Source organism: Somniosus microcephalus, chromosome 3 (assembly GCF_052327205.1).
Source record: "Somniosus microcephalus isolate GS21.2 chromosome 3, FLI_Smic_1.0, whole genome shotgun sequence".
Taxonomy (NCBI): domain Eukaryota; kingdom Metazoa; phylum Chordata; class Chondrichthyes; order Squaliformes; family Somniosidae; genus Somniosus; species Somniosus microcephalus.
This window is the reverse complement of record NC_140989.1, coordinates 52,453,226-52,473,867: the sequence shown is the minus strand read 5'-3', so window position 1 is coordinate 52,473,867 and position 20,642 is coordinate 52,453,226. Positions and strand designations below refer to the sequence as shown.

The 20,642-nt window shown below is 43.6% G+C and overlaps 1 protein-coding gene across 3 annotated transcripts in view; it reads left to right on the top strand.

Annotated features, from left to right (window-relative positions):
• prepl (prolyl endopeptidase like) overlaps positions 1-20,642 on the top strand; it is a 62,690-nt gene that overhangs the window by 6,131 nt on the left and 35,917 nt on the right. For all 3 annotated transcript variants that reach the window (XM_085980425.1, XM_085980429.1, XM_085980433.1), the window contains exons 3-7: positions 4,897-4,960; positions 8,297-8,506; positions 12,474-12,600; positions 12,881-13,097; positions 18,057-18,245. In XM_085980425.1, coding sequence (XP_085836551.1) covers positions 4,897-4,960; positions 8,297-8,506; positions 12,474-12,600; positions 12,881-13,097; positions 18,057-18,245 — 807 coding nt within the window. The remainder of the gene's footprint in view (positions 1-4,896; positions 4,961-8,296; positions 8,507-12,473; positions 12,601-12,880; positions 13,098-18,056; positions 18,246-20,642) is intronic.

Genomic DNA, 20,642 nt, shown 5'->3' with positions numbered 1-20,642 from the left:
AGCTGCCTAGGCCCTAAGCTCTGGAATTCCCTCCCTAAACCTCTCCACCTCTGCCTCTCTTTCCTCCTTTAAGACGCTCCTTAAAACCTACCTCTTTGACCAAGCTTTTGGTCATCTGCCCTAATTACTTATGTGGTTCGGTGTCAATTTTTTGTCTTCTAACACTCCTGTGAAGTGCCTTGGGACATTTTACTATATTAAAGGCGCTATATAAATACAAGTTGTTGTTAAATACTGATGCAGTTTTTCCTCATATTTGCTCCCAGGTCATGCTAGAATTCATTTCTCCAGTGTTGCTGATTCTCTATTACTGTATGCCAGTGGCTAGTCTTCATGTATGATCCTAGACGATGTCAGGAGGCTGTACAACTGTAGTACTTTAGTGCACAACTGAGGGAGTGTGGCATTGTCAGAGGTGCCGTCTGTCGGATGAGATGCTCAGGTGGACGTAAAAGGTTCCATTGCAGTTTTCAAAGGTGACTGGCCAAGATTCCCCCCTGAACCAACAATACCAAAAAGAGATTATTTGGTGATTCCTTCATTCATTTGCTATTTCTGGGACTTAGCTATGCACAAATTGGCTGCTGCATTTTTCTGCATACAGTAACTGCACTTCCAGAACAAAATAAGAATTAAAAAGGAGGCCTGTGGCAAGTTTTTCTTTACAATCTGGGCATTCTAATTCCAATTGTAGGGCCCCTACTGCTGTTCCTCCTGAGATCTGTTCACTCAGTAAAGGTCAGAGACCTAACCAGCCTGTGTTGCTTTTTACCACCTTGTGATGCATTTTGTCCACTAAACTATCGGAAGAATTCAAAGCAATTTATTTTTCATGGGCTCCAAAACATTTCAAATATGTAAATATTAGGATTTGTTTGCACATCAATTTCTATGCACAGATTTTCAAACTGGAGTTTGTAGCCCATTGAAGGTCCGAGAGGTCATCAGATATCTGTCCACCTGGGACGAGCTATAGCACATTCCATGAGCACAGTGTTCCATGAATTATTTATTTTAGATCTTTTGTGTTTGTTGACTTACTAGCATATTACTGTCACTAGCAAAGGTTTCCCTTTGGATAACTGACATTTCTTTTGAAACTTGGGACACATGAGTTCATAGGAGTGGGTCATTATTTGCAGGAGGTCCTTAGGAATGTGTCAGATTTTACAGGGTGATGTATACATTTATCCCCACTCAGTCAAATTTCCTCCCAGCTGACAGGTAACATGCAATTTTGTTAATTGAGATTCCTGAATACTTTTGTCTTCCTTTTTTTAATGAGGTAAACATAATTTTTGAAGTAAGTTTTAGAATTTTTCTGGAGTGTGTGTGAGAGAGAAAAAGACCAAGCGTGAGGGAAAGAGAGAGCAAATGAAACCGAAATAGTGAAAGAATGGCCTATCGTCACCCCTACCTAGACGTCCGGCCTGGGTGATGTTCCGAGCTATGCTACCTGACGCCCACCCCCCCCCCCCCCTCCCAAAGTTCCCAGGTCATCAGCCCAGCTTCTGGCTTGCTGCCAATTTTAAGCATGAAAGGTCCTTTAAACACCAAATTGAATTTAGATAGTACATTTAACGTAGAAAAGCATCCCAAGGCATTGCACAGAGGTGTAATCAAGCATGCATGTATGGTGAGACATAGAATGACATAGTAGGAGGGTTGTCCAAAAGCTTGGCCAGAGAGTTTGGTTTTAAGGACCATCTTAAAGGGGGAGAGGGAGGTGGAGAGACGGAGAGATTTAGGGAAGGAATACCAGAGCTTAGAGCCTAGGCAGCTGATGGCGTGGCCACCAATGGTGGGCTGAAGGAAGAGATGATGCACAAAGGCCAGAGTCAGAGGAATGGAGAGTTTAGGGAGGGGTTTGTAGGACTGTACAAGGTTGCAGAGATAGAGGAGGGGGCAATGTTATGGAGGGGTAAACTCAAGGTTCAGAATTTTTAATTAGAGGCTTTTGGGGACCAGGAGCCAAACGTAGCAAAGACTGGATGATCGGTGAGCAGGACGAGTTGCGGGACAGGATACGGACCGCAGAGTTTTGGATGAGCTGAAGTTTACAGAGGGTGAAGAATGGAGGGTGGCCAGGAGAATATTGGAATAGTTGATTCTGGTCCATGGTTTCAGCAGCAGATGGGCTGAGGCAGGGGCAGACACATCAGCCAATGCCAGCATTTTCAGCAAATACAGTTACAGACTTTCTGCTTAAAAAATCGTTTCAGGTTGGACCAATGCTACCAGGTCCTGGGACCACATCCTCTCCTGCGGTATCGCCCCACCCCACCCTCATAATCACAGACACCAGTATCACCCCATAATGTTCTCGGACAGCAGTGCTGGCTAAACCCATACCTCCCCAAGTGCTGCCAGATCCCACGAATCACTCAGTAAAACAAACGCTACATTCCAACACCCAGTCTTACCAAATTCAGGTTCCTCGCCACAGCATTGCCATGCCACAGAATAAGCCCCCAGTGCCAGCAAAGCCCAGCATAATTACTCCAAACTGCTATATGTTGTCTACTCAATTTTGAATAATATTTACAAAACATTTTTTGGGAGGAGGGGGGCGATTTGGTGCCTTCCTTTAATGGCCTAGAAATTCGGGTCGGGGGCTTCCCGCGGGTGCAAGCCCCCGACCTGCACTTACCTTGCGTGCCAGCCGTTGAACTGTGGGCCCCCGTGGAATTGCGATCCTGGACCTCCTCCAACTGCCGGCGCGCAGTGCTTGCGTATCCCAGGGGTGCAGTTAGTTCGAAGCGCCCCCTGGGATCACGTGGGCCATGGAGAGCCAATGGTAGCAGGGAATGCTTCACTCATAAGTTTGATAGGAAGAGCTGTCAAACCTATAAATACTATAAGCCCCAAAACATCACTAAATCTTCAAATAATTTTTTTTTTAAATCACATTTTTAATATAAACTATAAATTACATGAAATAACTTTTAAACAATTTAAATTTTTGAAAAAAATAATTTTATTTTCTAATGGGGCTAAAAATAAACGTACCTTTAATGTATTTAAAAATAATAAACCTGTGGAAAAAATGTTTTATTTTTAATTAATTCACCACTTACCTTGTAAAAAGCAGGCCTTGTGACTGCTTTTTACATGTCTAACTTCTGGAGACTTACCTCCCGGGAAAACCTGCAAAAAAAAAAGTAAGTTCGATGCACACGCGCTGCCTCTCCCGCGCACACGTTCCACTTCTTAACCCCTTCTTTCAGGGGAACGGAAGTGCCGGTTTCCCGCGCATGCGCAGTGCATGCACAAAACCGGCACTTCCATTGGGCTTACGGGTGAGAACCCCATACGTACTCACCCACGGAGACCTGAATTTCTGGGTCTTTGTGGGCCACTTGGATGTATGCCAAGCAGCCCATCGTAGCAAATGAAGGTATGCACTAATTTGCATACACCTCAAGTTAACAGATGTTGCCATTCAGAATTTGGATTTAGCCACATGTGAGGGAACAATGCTGGCAATGGAGCTTCCCAAATTACTAAGACAGCAAAATTCAAAATGGAGAAATTAACAGAGGAAGAACAATTAGCACATCGAAATAGAATTGCCGGAGCTTTGTGGGCTGGCTAGTGAGTGTTTGAGAGTTGCAGAATGCCCCAGGCCATGGTTTGATACCCCACATTCAGAGCATTAACTTCACTCTTATTGTAATCTATTAAGCTTTTGGGATATAAGTGTTGGGATGCGTCCGCCTGCCACTCCTGAACCTTCAGAAGTTTGTGCGCTCAGGGTGGGTCCATGAAAAGTGGGCCTATGGTACTTAAGGGGTGCATCTGGGGCACCCCCTACCAGAAGGGGTCGAATCGGGTTGTATAAGTGGCCAACCAGGAAAGGGTGCAGAAGCCCACCTGCCCATTCCAAAACAAAATGAAGGAACCCCCTGCGACCTCTTTTCATTCCTATGAAAAAAAAGTCTCCTACATCTTCAGTGGTCCAGGCCCCCATCCCATGCAAGTGTCTTCTTGATTCAGGATTGGAGACCTCTTCTGCCTCTTCTGCCTTGGCATACTGGCCTTGGAGTTATGTCAGATCTCCTGGAGACAAGGGCACAGGAACTCCAAGCTCGCTGCCCTTGCCTCCACCTCTCTGAAATGGGTTCTCAGGTATTACATAGAATTACATAGAAGTTACAGAACAGATACAGGCCTTTCGGCCCAAATGGTCTATACCGGTGTTTATGCTCCACAAGAGCCTCCTCCCACCCTACTTCATCCCGCCCTATCTGCATATCCTTATATTCCTTGCTCCCTCATGTACTTGTCTACCTTCCCCTTAAATGCACCTATGCTGTTTGCCTAAGAGAGGGGAAGGAAGTTGCATCTCTTATTGTGCCCCATGGGAACTCTTGGAAACAGTGGAGACCCAGTGCAATTCCCAAAGAAGTTTGACCCCGTAATATTTTATTGTTCAGTAACCTAAAGGTCCAAGTATATGTAACCCACTTATTTAAAAACAGCACAAAAAAGGTGAGAAGTCAACTGCTGCCATTTGTCAAACTGATATTAATAAAATGAATATGCTTCATCGGCCACAGGTCAAGTTAAACAATCAAATTGCATCTTTTTTGTAAAACGGTATATGTACCATTGGCTCCTGAGTGTTTCATTTTTGAACAAATTCGCTAGAATAAAGGTTGTAAAATTCTAGTCCAACCTGCAAAGGACAAAAATATTCTGCCATCTTATTCAGGCTTAATCTGTTTTCTGACCCATTAAAACATGTATTTGTCTAATAGATTTTTCGTTCTTTTCAACTCATTCCTCTGTGTTAGGGTAGGGTCAGAGCCAATAGAGCGTTGGATTATGTGAATAATAGATGTGTTTTGTGATGAGCATTTTGATGTGGTAACCGTTGTTTAATTGTTTCTGCAGATGCAAGTAGATGACCTTGAGTACTTTGAAGAAGATGGCTGCATTTATAGAAGACTTCAGAATGGTACAGTCTTTCAGTATAACATAATCAGGATAGAAATCGCATTTGAACAGAACCCAATTAAAACCACTCAAAAACTGTAATATAAGAATGGCCCTTTCACAACAAGGGTATTGGTTCAAATCCAGCTGTGAGGCTGATCACTGAGATCTTTCTTTCTGAAGACTTCTGAGGGCCATAAATTAAATGGTGCTGTAACAATCTCAATCTTGTGGCCCAGTCTGGAGGTGTGCAAAAATAATAATTAATGCTGTGCCTGTTCATTTAGATAATCTATTTGAACAGCTCAAATCAATTATTGTTTTGCTCCTGAGAGACTGCAAAATCTAGCTCCCACTGTAAAAACCCAAGTAAATAATTTTGAAAATTAAAATTGAGCTTGAGACAATTTATATATTTTTTTAAAAACCTTCCAATTTCCTCTCCTCGCCTCAAAACACTGAGTTTTGTTGAGGTACAGTTCCAGAGGTGACGGTGTTCCAATACCTCGTCCAGGTGATCATTCTTAATGTGTGATTCCAAACAGGCTATTCACCATTGAGAGCATCGTAACCAAGCACAATCATGTAGTCACCCAACAGCCACCTTTCGTGTCAGTTTGGTTGAGTTGTAAGTACTCGCGCCTTTTGAGTCAGAAGCTCTGTGCCCTGACTTGTGGAGATTAAAAAAAAATCAGCCCGAGTTCTCGCTACTGATCACTGTCTACTGACTCCTCCTGAAAAGTGCATGAACATCAAGTGTGAGGATTAGGTTCGCAGTCATACAGCCCACCGACATTAACTGTCTGGGCTCACACATGAAGAACAGCCATTTGAGCAAGGTACCAGAGGGCGGCCAGCACCAAATAGAACAAATAAATCAGCACTTAAGAGTGGCAGAAGGGATGAAAATTCACAGAGGAGAATTAATGGTCAGAATTCCATAGGTCCAGACTTCTGAACCTGCTGTGATTTAACACATGCCGACTAACATCCAGTCATTAAGAGATTTTTATTTTTGCAATTATAGCTGTCATGGTTTTATGCTGAATAATATTTCAAGTTCTGCATCATTGGTCCCTCCCATAGGCAAACCTCACGTCCTTTACAATCTGGAGTGCACATTTTTCTGTCCCATATCTCTTATGATCTTGTGAGGTCTTTGAACCTCTTTCTGCATTGAACCCAGGTCCTGGGGATGATGCTGATAGCACTGATCCTGTCGGTCACCTCTTTCCAGGCTTACTTCATAGTGGCCTTGGGGATGCTCCTGCAGCTACTTGGTAACAGTACCTCCCTCCTTGCCCTGACCTGCTGCGTGAGGCAAGGGAGGAGATTGCAGGGGCTCTGACACAAATTTTCAGAACCTCTCTGGCCACAGGGGATGTGTCAGAGGACTGGAGAACAGCTAATGTAGTACCATTGTTCAAGAAGGGTAGTAGGGATAAACCAGGGAATTACAGGCCAGTGAGCCTAACATCAGTGGTAGGGAAATTATTGGAAAAAATTCTGAGGGACAGAATTAGTCTCCACTTGGAGAGGCAAGGATTAATCAAGGATAGTCAGCATGGCTTTGTCGGGGGGAGATCATGTCTGACCAATTTGATTGAATTTTTCGAGGGGGTGACTAGGTGTGTGGATGAAGGTAGTGCAGTTGATGTAGTCTACATGGACTTCAGTAATGCTTTTGACAAAGTCCCACATCGGAGACTGGTCAAGAAGGTAAGAGCCCATGGGATCCAGGGCAATTTGGCACATTGGATCCAAAATTGGCTTAGTGGCAGGAGGCAGAGGGTGATGGTCGAAGGTTGTTTTTGTGATTGGAAGCCTGTGTCCAGTGGTGTACCGTAGGGATCGGTGCTGGATCCTTTGCTGTTTGTAGTGTATATTAATGATTTAGATATGAATGTAGGAGGTATGATCAATAAGTTTGCAGATGACGCGAAAATTGGTGGAGTGGTAAATAGCGAGGAGGGAAGCCTCAGGCTACAGGACGATATAGACGGGATGGTTAGATGGGCAGAACAGTGGCAAATGGAATTTAACCCTGAAAAGTGTGAGGTGATGCATTTTGGGAGTACAAACAAGGCAAGGGAATACACAATGAATGGTAGGATCCTAGGAAGGACAGAGGATCAGAGGGACCTTGGTGTGCATGTACATAGATCCCTGAAGGCAGCAGGACAGGTAGTTAAGGTGGTTAAAAAGGCATATGGGATACTTGCGTTCATTAGCCGAGGCATAGAATATAAAAGCAGGGCGGTTATGATGGAGCTGTACAAAACGCTAGTTAGGCCACAGCTGGAATACCGTGTGCAGTTCTGGTCGCCACACTATAGGAAGGATGTGATTACATTGGAGAGGGTGCAGAGGAGATTCACCAGGATGTCACCTGGGCTGGAGCGCTTCAGCTATGAAGAGACTGGACATGCTGGGGTTGTTTTCCTTAGAGCTGAGAAGGCTGAGGGGGGACCTGATATGAGGGGCATAGATAGGGTAGATAGAAAGGAACTTTTCCCCTTAGTAGAGGGGTCAATAACCAGGGGGCATAGTTTCAAGGTAAGGGGCAGGAGGTTTAGAGGGGATTTGAGGAAAAACTTTTTCACCCAGAGGGTGGTTGGGATCTGGAACTCACTGCCTGAAAGGGTGGTAGAGGCAGGAACCCTCAACATTCAAGAAGCCTTTAGATGAGCACTTGAAATGCCATATCATACAAGGCTACGGACCAAGTGCTGGAAAATGGGATGAGAATAGACAGGGCTTGATGGCCGGCGTGGACAAGATGGGCCGAAGTGCCTCTTTCTGTGCTGTATGACTCTCTGACCTCCAGGGAGGCATCTGAAAAGCGGAGGAAGGTTCAAGAGGCAGCCCTTCAACTCCTCTCTGGTGCTAAAATTTCTTCTAACGGTTGGAAAAGCAAAAAACAGCATGGAGGGGGTGCAACCTCGTTTAATGAGGCCTCGGGAGGTGCACTGGAAATTACATGCGTCATGTGGGCAGGCTGTTAGATTCCCATCACAATCGAAAAGCAGCCCATTAGTTAAATGGAAATGAGGCCCAGGAGTTAGACTTGCCCGGGCCCCACGCCGAGGATGTCAATGGGTCTTCCCGACTTCCCAATTTGCGCCTCTGAGTTAAGTTGAGGTATTACATGGAGATTTTGCAGATAATTTTATTTAAAAAGCCTGCATGGAAAATGGAAATTCTGTTATTTTTGTACAATGTCATAGGAATTTATTCCCATCATAGAAGGAAACGCAGTTGTATGTGTGGAGCAGTATTCTGTGCTATTGATTCGTAACTGAACATTTCAATGTTCTATTTTGTACTCTACGGTGTGAAACATTATTTATTTCCAAAGGTCATCAAGCTCCTGAAGTTGTGTTATGCCTGGATCAGCTGCAGTTTCTTCAAGCAAAGGACGCTCAATTTCAACGCATCAGAGTCTCGCCAAATCAAAAGTATTTGGCTTCAAGCATGCGCACTTTATCGGATGAATCCACTTGTGTTGTGGTCAAGCTTGGTCCAAAACCAGAGGTGGTGCATGTTTTGCCGAGAGCATTTAGTTTTGGTGAGTCTGGGACAGTGTGTCATGACTTTGCACTCGCAAGACGTTTCTTAAGTTATTTGTATTCTGCTCTGTGGATGAGATATTAAACGGCGGTCCCATCTGCTGTTTGCAGTAGGTCAGGTGAAGGTTAAAGATCCTGCAGCACTATTCAAAGACGTGCAGAGAATTCTCCCAGTGTGGTTGCAGTATTCTAACCTCGTCCAGTACCAGTAAATTCAAATTAGCAGGTCATTCATTCCTTTAATGGTGCAGAATGGCTGCTACTTTTGCCTGCATAAGACAGTCACTAAACTTCATTCTGACAGGATATGGTGCTATATAAATGCAGGTATTATTCCAATTGATGTTGAATTTATATTACAGCACTTCTTCAAGAAGATTCTTTCAAAGGAGGTCTTTTGGATGAGACGTTAAACTGAGATCCCGTCTGCCCGCTCAGGTGGACGTAAAAGATCCCATGGCACTATTTGGTGAAGAGCAGAGAAGTTCTTTCCGGTGTCCTGGCCAATATTTATCCCTCAACGAACATCACCAAATCAGATTAACTGGTCATTATCAGATTAACTGGTCATTATCAGATTGCTGTTTGTGGGACTTTGCTGTGCACAAACTGGCTGCCGTGTTGCCTACATTAAAACAGTTACTACACTTCAAAAGTACTCAATTGGCTGTAAAGCACTTTGGGACATCCTGAGGTCATGAAAGGCGGTATATAAATACAAGTCTTTCTTTCCTTAATATTCTTTGTTTCTCGTGTTATGCTGTAGAATCTGCCCATTTATGTTGCAGGGCCGATTCGACAGCATTGGAGCAACAATCAACTGTGCGTGAACAAAGTTGCACATATGTAGTTAACTAAAAGTTGCAGTGTTATTCCAAAAGTGTTGTTCCAATCATTTTCCAAATGTTAGCAGCTCTGATTTTTGTGGTCTGAAAGATAAAAGGTCTGCACATATTGCGTAACAGTTACAGAGATAACCAATTATTTCCAGGTGTTTATTGCTAGTTGAAATCTATGACTCTATTTAAATCATCTTAATTGGGACACTGGTGATTTTGCTGAGGAGAGGAAGGCATGGTTTTTTAATTCATTCTCCGGATGTGGGTGTCACTGACGAGGCCGGCATTTATTGCCCATCCTAGTTGTCCCAGAATGAGTGGCATGCTAGGCCGCTTTAGAGGGCAGTTGGCAGAGGCATGGCAATGAAATTATTAGAACAGTGACTTGAAAAGAGGAGATAACTTCTTCAAGTCTGATTTGAGTGCAAAACCTGAGAATGGGAAAACAGAGGAGTGAAGACCAGCTCTGAGCCGGTAAGGGGCAAAATTAAATTCAGGAGCAATCGGAGAAGGCAGTAGAGGAGTCCAGTTCACCTCAGAAAACGGGGGGGTGCAAGCGGTTGGGGTGGGGGGGTGGGTGCGAATGGTTGGGGATTGAATTTGAAACCGAGAACTAACTGAGTTTGATCCAGAAGTCAGCAGGGGCAAGTTTGACACCGGAGCAATGGAAGAACAGAATTTGATCCAGGGAACCACAAGAGGAGCAGAGTTTGATGAAGAGCTCGGCTCAAGAGGCAGCAGAGTTCATCCCAGGAGGCAGCAGTGCAGCCTGAATGGGGTCCAGAGGCAGCATTACCGAAGCAGAGTAAGATTTAATATGTTGAGGTGGCTAGTCTACTGAAGATTGGACTTTGAAGGTGGAGGTAAGCTAATTGTGGAGCAGGCCAGCGAAACCATTGATCTCCAAGCAGGCAGTGGGGCAGAGGAGACTAGAGAAGGCATTTGAGATGGAAGTGATAGATTTATCCAGTGACAGACTGAAAAGTAGTGGGTTTTGGAGCCAGCAGGGGAATGTGAATTAGGATGCGATGAAGAAGCTGATCGAGATGAACCTGTCTGTGATTTAGATGCATAAGGTAGTGAGGTCATGTGTTGTGGTGAGGTCAAGGGGGTGGGGGAGTTTATAAGAGCAGAGCAGAGAATATGGTGGAGGTGGCAGGATGAGCCCATGTGGAAGCTGAAGTCTCCTTGGATAAGGTCACACACTGCAGAGACTAAATGAGGCTAAAAGAGAGGCGATTTTGGTGAAGAAGGTAGCTGCAAGTTGAGGGTGTGATTGATAATGAGGATCCTAAAGAAGAGGTGGAACTGGTGGTATAGAGTAAGGTGCCTGAGGAGAAGGAGCTGGTTAAGGAAGGTAAATCATGTTTAACTAACTTGATTTGAGTTCTTTGAGGTAACAGCGAGGGCTGATGAGGGTAATGGGGCTGATATGGTGTACATGGATTTCCAAAAGGCGTTCGACAAAGTGCCACATAATAGGCTTGCCAGCAAAGCTGAAGCCAATGGAATGAAAGGGACAGTGGCAGCATGGATACGGAATTGGCGAAGTGACAGGAAACAGAGAGTAGTGGTGAATGGTTGTTTTTCGGACTAGAGGAAGGTACACAGTGGTGTTCCCCAGGGGTTGGTACTAGGGCCACTGCTATTCTTGATATATATTGATGACTTGGATGTGGGTGTACAGGGCACAATTTAAAAAATTTGTCCATGACACAAAACTTAGAAGTATAGTGAACAGTGAGGAGGAAAGTGATAGACTTCAACAAGACATAGAGAGGCTGGTGAAATGGGCGGACATGTGGCAGATGAAGTTTAGTGCAGAAAAGTGTGAAGTGATACATTTTGGTAGAAAGAATGAGGAGAGGACATATAAACTAAATGGTACAATCCTGAAGGGGTGCACGAACAGAGAGACCATGGGATATGTGTGCACAAATCTTTGAAGGTAGCAGGGCAGGTTGAGAAATCAGTTAAAAAGGCTTACGGAATCCTGAGCTTCATGAATAGAGGTATAGAGTACAAAAGTGTAGAAGTTATGATGAACCTGTATAAAACACTAGTTCGGTCCCAGCTGGAGTACTGTGTCCAATTCTGGGCACCACACTTTAGGTAGGATATGAAGGCTTTGGAGAGGGTGCAGAAAAGATTTACGAGAATGATTACAGGAATGAGGGACTTCAGTTACGTTGATAGACTGGAGAAGCTGGGGTTGTTCTCCTTGGAGCAGTGAAGATTGAGAGGAGATTTGATAGAGGTATTCAAAATCATGAGGGGTCTAGACAGAGTAGATAGAGGGAAACTGTTCCCATTGGCAGAAGGGTCGAGAACCAGAGGATACAGATTTAAGGTGATTGGCAAAAGAACCAAAGGCGGCGTAAGAAAAAACTTTTTTACGCAGTGAGTGGTTAAGATCTGGAATGCGCTGCCTGAAAGGGTGGTGGTGGCAGATATAATCACGTCTTTCAAAAGGGAGTTGGATAAGTATCTGAAGGAAAGAAATTTGCAGGGCTACGGGGAAAGGGCGAGAGAGTGGGACTAGCTGAAGTGCTCTTGTAGAGAGCCAGCACGGGCTCAACGGGCCGAATGGCAGGCTTCCGTGCTGTAACCATTCTATGATTCTATGAAGGGGATAGGCCAAGATGGACTTGGAGTCGGTTACCACACTGAACCTTGGCAATTTGGCAAGGGATGTGAAGGAACGAGTAACTGGACGTTGCAATCTTTATAACTGGGAAGGAGTCACGTCAGGAGAGAGATCTCAGTCAGGACCAACATGTCATTGCACCCCTTCAGAATGAGGGCATGAATGGAGAAGACATCCATTGTCATAAGACTTACAGAAGTGTTAGAGTGGATATTTAACTGAAACAATGCAAGAAATGGCAGCCATTGTACAGTTTGTTGTGCTGAACTTGCTCTTTATCCAGCTATACCAGGGTGCAGGCTTGCATCCAAATCCAGACCACCAATATTTCCCTTTGGGCTTCTGAGGTTTGTAATAATCGGCTCCAGTACATACAGTTAAAACTAGTTTTTATTTTATTCACACTTTTAAGATTTACTGACTTTTGCAAATGTACATTCTTGGCTTTAAAACCAGTCAGCAACATTTTGTTTGTTACAGAATGGGGCACAGACAATAGTCTGTTTTACACCAATTTAGAGAAACTTCAGTCCCATCAAGTTTTCAGGCTTTTGCTGGAAGACACAAGAGCAACATCTGAAATGGTTTACAAAGAGAATGACACAAGGTAATACTGGGGTAGAACAAAAAATGCACAGGCCAATCAGATTACTGTTTTGCATGTGACTCTTCATCAGATGCTGTTCAGTCTATTGTGCATTTTCTGTCTATTTCAGATTTATTTTTACTTTTTACATAATGCTATGTATTTGGCTAGTCACTATTATATATTCGAATACTGTTCTTTCGTTCCTAAAATAACTTTTATACTAATCTGATTTCAGCTGAATCACCAGCAAATGAGTTGTCTAAAGAATTTCTTCTACTCTTTCTGCCAATGTTTCAAGGTTTTTTGTAGAGCTGACCTGCACCAAGGATGGGAGATTTGTCACTATCAACAGTAACAGTAAGAATAGCTCAGAGGTCTGGTTAATTGATCGTATATATCCACTGGATAGCCCCAGGATTGTGCAAGAACGAGTCCCTGAAGTAATTTACCATGTGGAACATTGGAGAAATCAGTTGTATATTCTGACCAATTTTGGTGCCACAAAAGAATACAGAGTAAGTTTCAAAGAAATGTTGAGCTTTGTATCGCTACAGGTCAGCTCACGACTTGTAATTAAAGGGTGACTTGGTAGCAACCATGTTAGTACACTGGTGTGCTCACTTTAGGACCTGACGAACTCAATTCACAATTTCAACTAACATGTCTTCTGGTATCCCTGGAGAATATTTCACTGGAGTCAACAGGATCATCTCTGGGTGGGGGAGTAGGAAAAACTGTCTTGGAGAAAAAGGAGTTCACGGTGAAGTTATTTGAGTGTGCTTCCTGGTGAGTTAAGCATAAGGCAATGTTAACAGCAAATGATGTAAGGATTTTCTTCTTCACACAGAGAGAAATGAACACATGAAATATATTTCCAGGTAAGATAATGGAGGCAAAAAGCCTGAAATCAAGACACACTTGGATGCTATGATGAAACTGCAGGGTCTTTCTGGATAGCTGAGCTTAAGGCCTTCCTCATCTGTAACTAATGACCCATAGGGTTAGTAGTAGGCTCAACCTACCTGTCCTCTCAAGCAAGCATAACATGAGTTTAGAAGGATAATGGAAAATAAAACAATTACAGAAAAAAACGTTGGAATAAAACAAATAAACTAAGCACAAATTTAGTTAAGAATTTGTCCAGTGACTATTGAATTGATTCTGACAGTGACGGGTGTTCACTGGATTGTGTTCGCACAAATGAAAGGTAATGCTTATACAAGTTTTATCCCTTAAGTTTTTTTAATTAATTTTATAAAACAACAAACTTACAGAATAACTGAGTCAGCTTGGCTCAGTGGTTGCACTCAATCCACTGAGTCAGAAAATTGTGGGTTTAAGCCCCACTCCAGGATCTGAGCGCAAAATCCAGGCTAACAGTTCAGTGCAGAACTGGGGGAGTGCTGCACTGTTGGGCATGCTGTCTTTTGGATAAAATGTTAAAACAAGGCTCTGCCTGCCTGATCAGGTGGATGTAAAAGATCCAGCAGCACTATTTGAAGAAGAGCAGGGGCATGCACCCAGTGTCGTCACGAATATTTATCCCTCAGCCAGCATCACTAAAACAGATTGTCTGGTCAGTTATCCAAGTGCTGTTTGTGGGATCTTGCTGCGTACAAATTGGCTGCCACATTTCAACAGTGACTACACTTCAAAAGTATTTAATTGGCTGTAATGCGCTTTGGGCGCTATATGAAAGTATGTTTTTTTTCTTTCAGGCAGAAGGGATTCAAACAGAAAGTTGTAGATGAGATGAGCATGGAACTAGGATGCAAAGATTTATTCAAGGACCTTCGAGAGGAAAGGAAGGTTGGAGGTGGGGTAGTAATTGGAGATGATGGAAAAATCTAGGATGGGCTTTTTAAATGGCAGATGAAGGAAGGATGTTCTTGCCATGGAGGGAGTGCAGCGAAGATTCACCAGGCTGATACCTGGGATGGCAGGAATGACGTATGAAGAGAGATTGGGTCGATTAGGCTTATATTCGCTAGAGTTTAGAAGAATGAGAGGGGATCTCATTGAAACTTATAAAATTCTAACAGGACTAGACAGACTAGATGCAGGAAGGCTGTTCCCGATGGCGGGGGAGTCCAGAACCAGGGATCACAGTCTAAGGATAAGGGGTAAGCCATTTAGGACTGAGATGAGGAGGAATTTCTTCACCCAGAGAGTGGTAAACCTGTGGAATTCTCTACCACAGAAGTTAGATATATTTCTTAAGGCTAAGGGGATCAAAGGATATGGGGAGAAAGCAGGGACAGGGTACTGAGTTTGGATGATCAGCCATGATTGCATTGAATGGCGGAGCAGGCTCGAGGGGCCGAATGGCCTACTCCTGCTCCTATCTTCTATGTTTCTATGATGATGGTAGTTTTGATGTGGACAGGTGGCTGAGCAGAGAAAACAATTTACAATATCATCTAGCGCAGTGTTGAGGAATGGTAGTACGGCGATTAGAGAGCAGGATCTGATTCTCCGCAATCCACCCCTGCCGTGCGTCTAATCTCCAGGACCACCATCCCCTTCAAAAAATCTCCGGCTGCAGCACCCACTTCCAACCAAGTTCTAGCAAACCCAACACAAACCCCAGTGCTACCAAACCCAGAACCTCACCCATATATGGCAATGGTAGCCTGCTCCTCCAATTCCCATAGCTGCCACACACCTGCTGCCTACCTAGAACAGTTAGTATCTTCGCACCATGTTGTGGCCAATCCTTGGCTTTAAAAAAATTAAGAGATAAAGCCAAGCACACACTAATTTACAATTTCCACGAAAATCACTTGAACCTGAAAATACTACTAGCCCTCTTTACTACTTTGTAATAAAAACAGAATATCACTTATTCGATTACCATAAAGTAGTGACCCTGCTAATATATACTACAAAACATTTTTTAACAAGTGTGTCCTCCAGCTCACCATGAATAATGGCACAGAAGATCTGTTAATGTAAAAAAAATGTACGTCGGTTTGCAAAGTTAAATGACCAAAGAACAGTCAAACTAAGTGACCCGTGCTTGCGTTTACTTAACTATATTAAGTTAAGATTTTGTTGCCTTTTCTGGATGCAGCAAAAATAATATACAGTACTACATTACATGATATAAAACTGCAGTGCTTGTGCTATGTTGGTAGTTTCATTGTGGTAATTGTCCAAACATTCTGGGTAGACCAAACACACTAAAGCCTTGGAAGTTTGAGACCTCAGCAGTTTTGAGCTCACACCAAGTGAGGTATAACTCCAACCTAAAAGAAAGCCTGTATGAGGTCCACAGTCCAACTGTTACAACATTGAGGTGGCAGCAGGCAACAAGTTCTTTTAGATGAAAAGCAATACTCATTCCACTGATGGCAACAATTCTTCCTGATTCTTTGCCACTGAGGAGATGTAGAATGGTTACTTATATAAATAAGTAAATGAAAGAAATGTTGATTTAGGTCTATCAAGAGCTTACATGTATCAGAATCAAATAGTAATGGATATCCAGATTTATCGTCAGTGTGCACCACTTAAGTGGATTCCAAGACTTTACATTGACTTGTTTCACAGTAATGTGTTAATTTTTATCTAAATAGTTGTATAGTATTGTATCAGTGACAGAAGTCAAGCAGCCATTTAAACTTGTCTCACTGAATGTGAATTCACAGAATCACAGAAATCACAGAAACCCCACAATGCAGATAGAGGCCATTTCGGCCCATCGAGCGTGCACCGACACATATCCCACCTGATCCCCGTAACCCCTACACCAACACATATCCCACCCTATCCCCGTAACCCCACGTATTTAATCCCCCTAACACTAAGGGTCAATTTATCATAGCCAATCAACCTAACCCGCACATCTTTGGACTGTGGGAGGAAACCGGAGCACCCAGAGGAAACCCACGCAAACACAGGGAGAATGTGCAAACTCCACACAGACAGTTACCCGAGGCCGGATTCGAACCCGGGTCCCTGGCGCTGTGAGGCAACAGTGCTAACCACTATGCCACCATGCACTGACTAATTCCTGAAAATGGCCTGTAGACAGACTTTGGGGAAATGGCATGACTGCTGTTCTTCACAAGTCAGACTTCTATTCAACGGAGTGTACACCAACAGTTGTTGGACAGAATTGGCCTCTCTGCTGTGAACTTAATAACCATTCATCCAGCAGTTTTCACTGTACTTCACTGTGACTTTACTAATGTATGTTTTGGGAAGATGTTACATTTTATTTGTTGTTTTTCACATTTCTTATTTAACTTAATTCAGCCATCTAGAAAATCTCACGTGCAGATATATTGCAAATTTACTGAAGGGATGTCTGATATCATAGGTCAAGTGCGCTTGACTTTATCTTCTTGCAGCTACACAGAGAGGCACACAGAAATTGGACCCAATTTTTTTTTATATAGATGGTCGAAATAAATTATATGTTTTTTGCCTCATGTGAGTAATTAATTAGTTTTGGGTTGTGATTCTTCACGAGCAATAATTAATGAGTTAAGCTGAAGGTGTCTTGTGCGTCCAAGCTTTGCACAAGTTGGGTGCTGTTCAAGCAATGATGAATGGAGTAAACCATTGTGATTGGATAAATAGAGTAATGGTTTTAACTCCAAAAAGGAGTGGGTAGTCACTTTGTGTTCTCAGCTGAGCCTTCCACGGCAATGAGTTGTGTGCTGCTCATGCTCATTTAAAAGCAAGTAGGTTCCACAGAATGGTGGTGGAGTGGGAAGATTTGGGTTTGATCCCCAATTGTGCTCCACTCCAGATCGGATCCTTCGAGGAATTTACCTTGTTCATACCTCTTGCCTCTCCTTGTTAAAATCTTTAATGTCTATTGCCTCCCAAGCCCCACCTCAAGCTTCTCATTGAGATGTTCTCTGCCCCCGCCCCGCCCCCCCGCCTTTTTCTCCCTCAGCCTTCCCTACAAAGAGGGAGAGTCACCCTGGGCCACATTCATGCGGTACCCTGCAGCCTACTACAGAACAGCACTGATACTGGAATCACCTGCCTGCTCAATTGGGGTAAATTAGATCAGCTGAAGGTCACTTGGATGTGGGAAGACGGAAGGAGAATAAGGAGAAAACTAAATTCCCTTGGGGGGGGGGGGGGGGGGGGAAGACGGAAGGAGAATAAGGAGAAAAGTAAATTCCCGGGTGGGGGAGAAATGACAAACAAAAATAAATCTCTGATGAAAACAAATTTCTTCTAAAATGTTAATATGAGGTTCTCTAAACAATTACGGTTATTTTCTGACTTTGCATTCCTGTCAGGGAGCCTTGCTGACTGGGAGAAAATATCGGGAATTCGAGCATGTACTGCACACAGCTTCCTGACCATTGATTTAAATGGTCAAACAAAACGTGTAACGTGCACCTGAATTTCCAACACTTGCTTCCTGTCTGTAACAGATGGAAAAACTTAATGTTGGGGAAACTCTTACAAAGCACCGAATTCTATTTTATTTCCCTTTTTTTTTTTAGCTGATGAAGGCTCCAAATTCTTCGCCTGGAATGAAGAACTGGCAGACTGTTTATGCAGTAAAAGAGAGAACCAAGTTAATCGATATGGAGCTCTTCAAGGATCACTGCGTAATGATACTGAAGTGTTATGGTCACTTATATTTACATGTGTTTTCTCTCAATGAACCAAAAGCTGTTAAGTGCATCCAGGTATGTGGGGAATTCCTAATATTTTTGGCCCATTAGATTATCATGCTGCACACAACACTTTTACTTCAACAGCGAGAACTCGTTGGTAAACTGCAAGGGCTTTAATGTGGCTGTCAAGTTCAGAATAAATATGTAGTTGTGACAAATCCTGACACATTGGCTGTGTTTGTCAGCAGTTTAAAAAAAAAAAATCAATTACTCTTGTTTTGACAGCTTCCTCTCCTCCCTGAGGGGGACTACCTGGGGGTGAAATTCCTCTTCTAATAACCAATAGTTACTGACCTGATCACACATGGCTTGTTTCAAAGCTATACATTCCTGCAATTTTATTAGTGAGTCGTTAATTCCCTGAGGAAAATGGGCATCCTCCTATTTTATGTTAAGAGTATTTTCAGTCTCTGTTCTTGACCTATTTCCTCCCCTACTCTTTTTTTGCTGTCTTTGCACAAAATGCCCTGCATGGCGATTGCTACTACTACAAACATGAGACCAACGACAGCCGATGAGATGTGGGAACTGGTGAAAAAGTGTCAGATGGAAGCCAATGTCAGTATGGGTGAAGTGATGCATTTTGGGTTTTAAAATAAAACGGCCGTAATTATACTCTGAATGGAAGTAGGCTCGGTGCTGTGAAAGAGCAGAGGGATTTGGGGGTATAGGTTCACGTGGGTTAAAGGCAGCCCTTTAAATTGATGAGGCCATAAAAAAAGCTAATGGAATTCTTGGTTTTATCTCCAGAGGTATACAATATAAAAGTCAAGAGGTAATGTTGAGCCTATATAAAAATGTAATAAAACCTTTTTTTTTATTTGTTTATGGAATGTGGGCATCGCTGGCAAGGCCAGCATTTATTGCCCATCCCTAATTGCTGTTGAGGTGGTGGTGAGCCGCCTTCATGAGCCGCTGCAGTCCGTGTGGTGAAGGTGCTCCCACAGTGCTGTTAGGTAGGGAGTTCCAGGACTTTGACCCAGCGACGATGAAGGATCGGCGATATACTTCTAAGTCAGGATGGTGTGTGACTTGGAGGGGAACTTGGAGGTGGTGGTGTTCCCATGCGCCTGCTGCCCTTGTCCTTCTAGGTGGAAGAGGTCCGCGGGTTTGGGAGGTGTTGCCAAATAAGCCTTGGCGCATTGCTGCAGTGCATCTTGTAGATGGTACACACTGCAGCCACGGTACGCCGGTGGTGGAGGAAGTGAATGTTTAAGGTGGTGGATGGGGTGCCAATCAAGCGGGCTGCTTTGTCCTGGATGGTGTCGAGCTTCTTGAGTGTTGGAGCTGCACTCATCCAGGCAAGTGGAGCGTATTCCATCACACTCCTTACTTGTGCCTTGTACATGGTGGAAAGGCTTTGGGGAGTCGGGAGGTGAGACACTTGCCGCAGAATACCTAGCCTCTGACCTGTTCTTGTTGCCACAGTATTTATGTGGCTGGTCCAGTTAAGTTTCTGGTCAATGGTGACCCCTAGGATGTTGATGGTGGGGAATTCAGTGATGGTGATGCTGTTGAATGTCATGGGGAGGTGGATAGACTCTCGCTTATTGGAGATAGTCATTGCCTGGCACTTGTGTGGCGCGAATGTTACTTGCCACTTATCAGCCCAAGCCTGAACGTCGTCCAGGGCTTGTTGCATGCGGGTATGGACTGCTTCATTATCTGAGGAGTTGTGAATGGCACTGAACGCTGTACAGTGCACTGAACACTGTACAGTCATAAATCCCAAGGACCGGATGACCTGCATCCTAGGGTTTTGAAAGAGGTGGCCATTGGGATAGCGGACGCATTGATGGTCATCTTCCAAAATTCTATAGATTCTGGAACGGTTCCTGCAGATTGGAGGATAGCAAATGTAACCCCGCTATTTAAGAAAGGAGGGAGAGAGAAAACAGGGAACTACAGACCTGTTAGCCTCACATCAGTAGTTGGAAAATGCTGGAATCTATTATAAAGGATGCAATAACTGGGCACTTAGAAACTAATAGTAAGATTGGGTAGAGTCAACATGGATTTATGAAAGGGAAATCCTGTTTGTAACAAACCTATTGGAGTTCTTTGAGGATGTAACTAGTGGAGTAGACAAAGGGGAACTGGTAGATGTGGTGCATTTGGATTTTCAGAAGGCCTTCGATAAGGTCCCACACAAGGTTGGTGAACAAAATTAGGGCACATGGAATTGGGGGTAATATACTAACATGGATTGAGAATTGGTTAACAGACAGAAAACAAAGAGTAGGGATGAATGGGTCTTTTTCAGGATGGCAGGCTGTGACTAGTGGGGTACCGCAAGGATCGGTGCTTGGGCCCCAGCTATTCGCAATCTATATCAATGATTTGGATGAGGGGACTAAATGTAACATTTCCAAATTTGTTGATGATACAAAGCTAGGTGGCAGTGTCAGT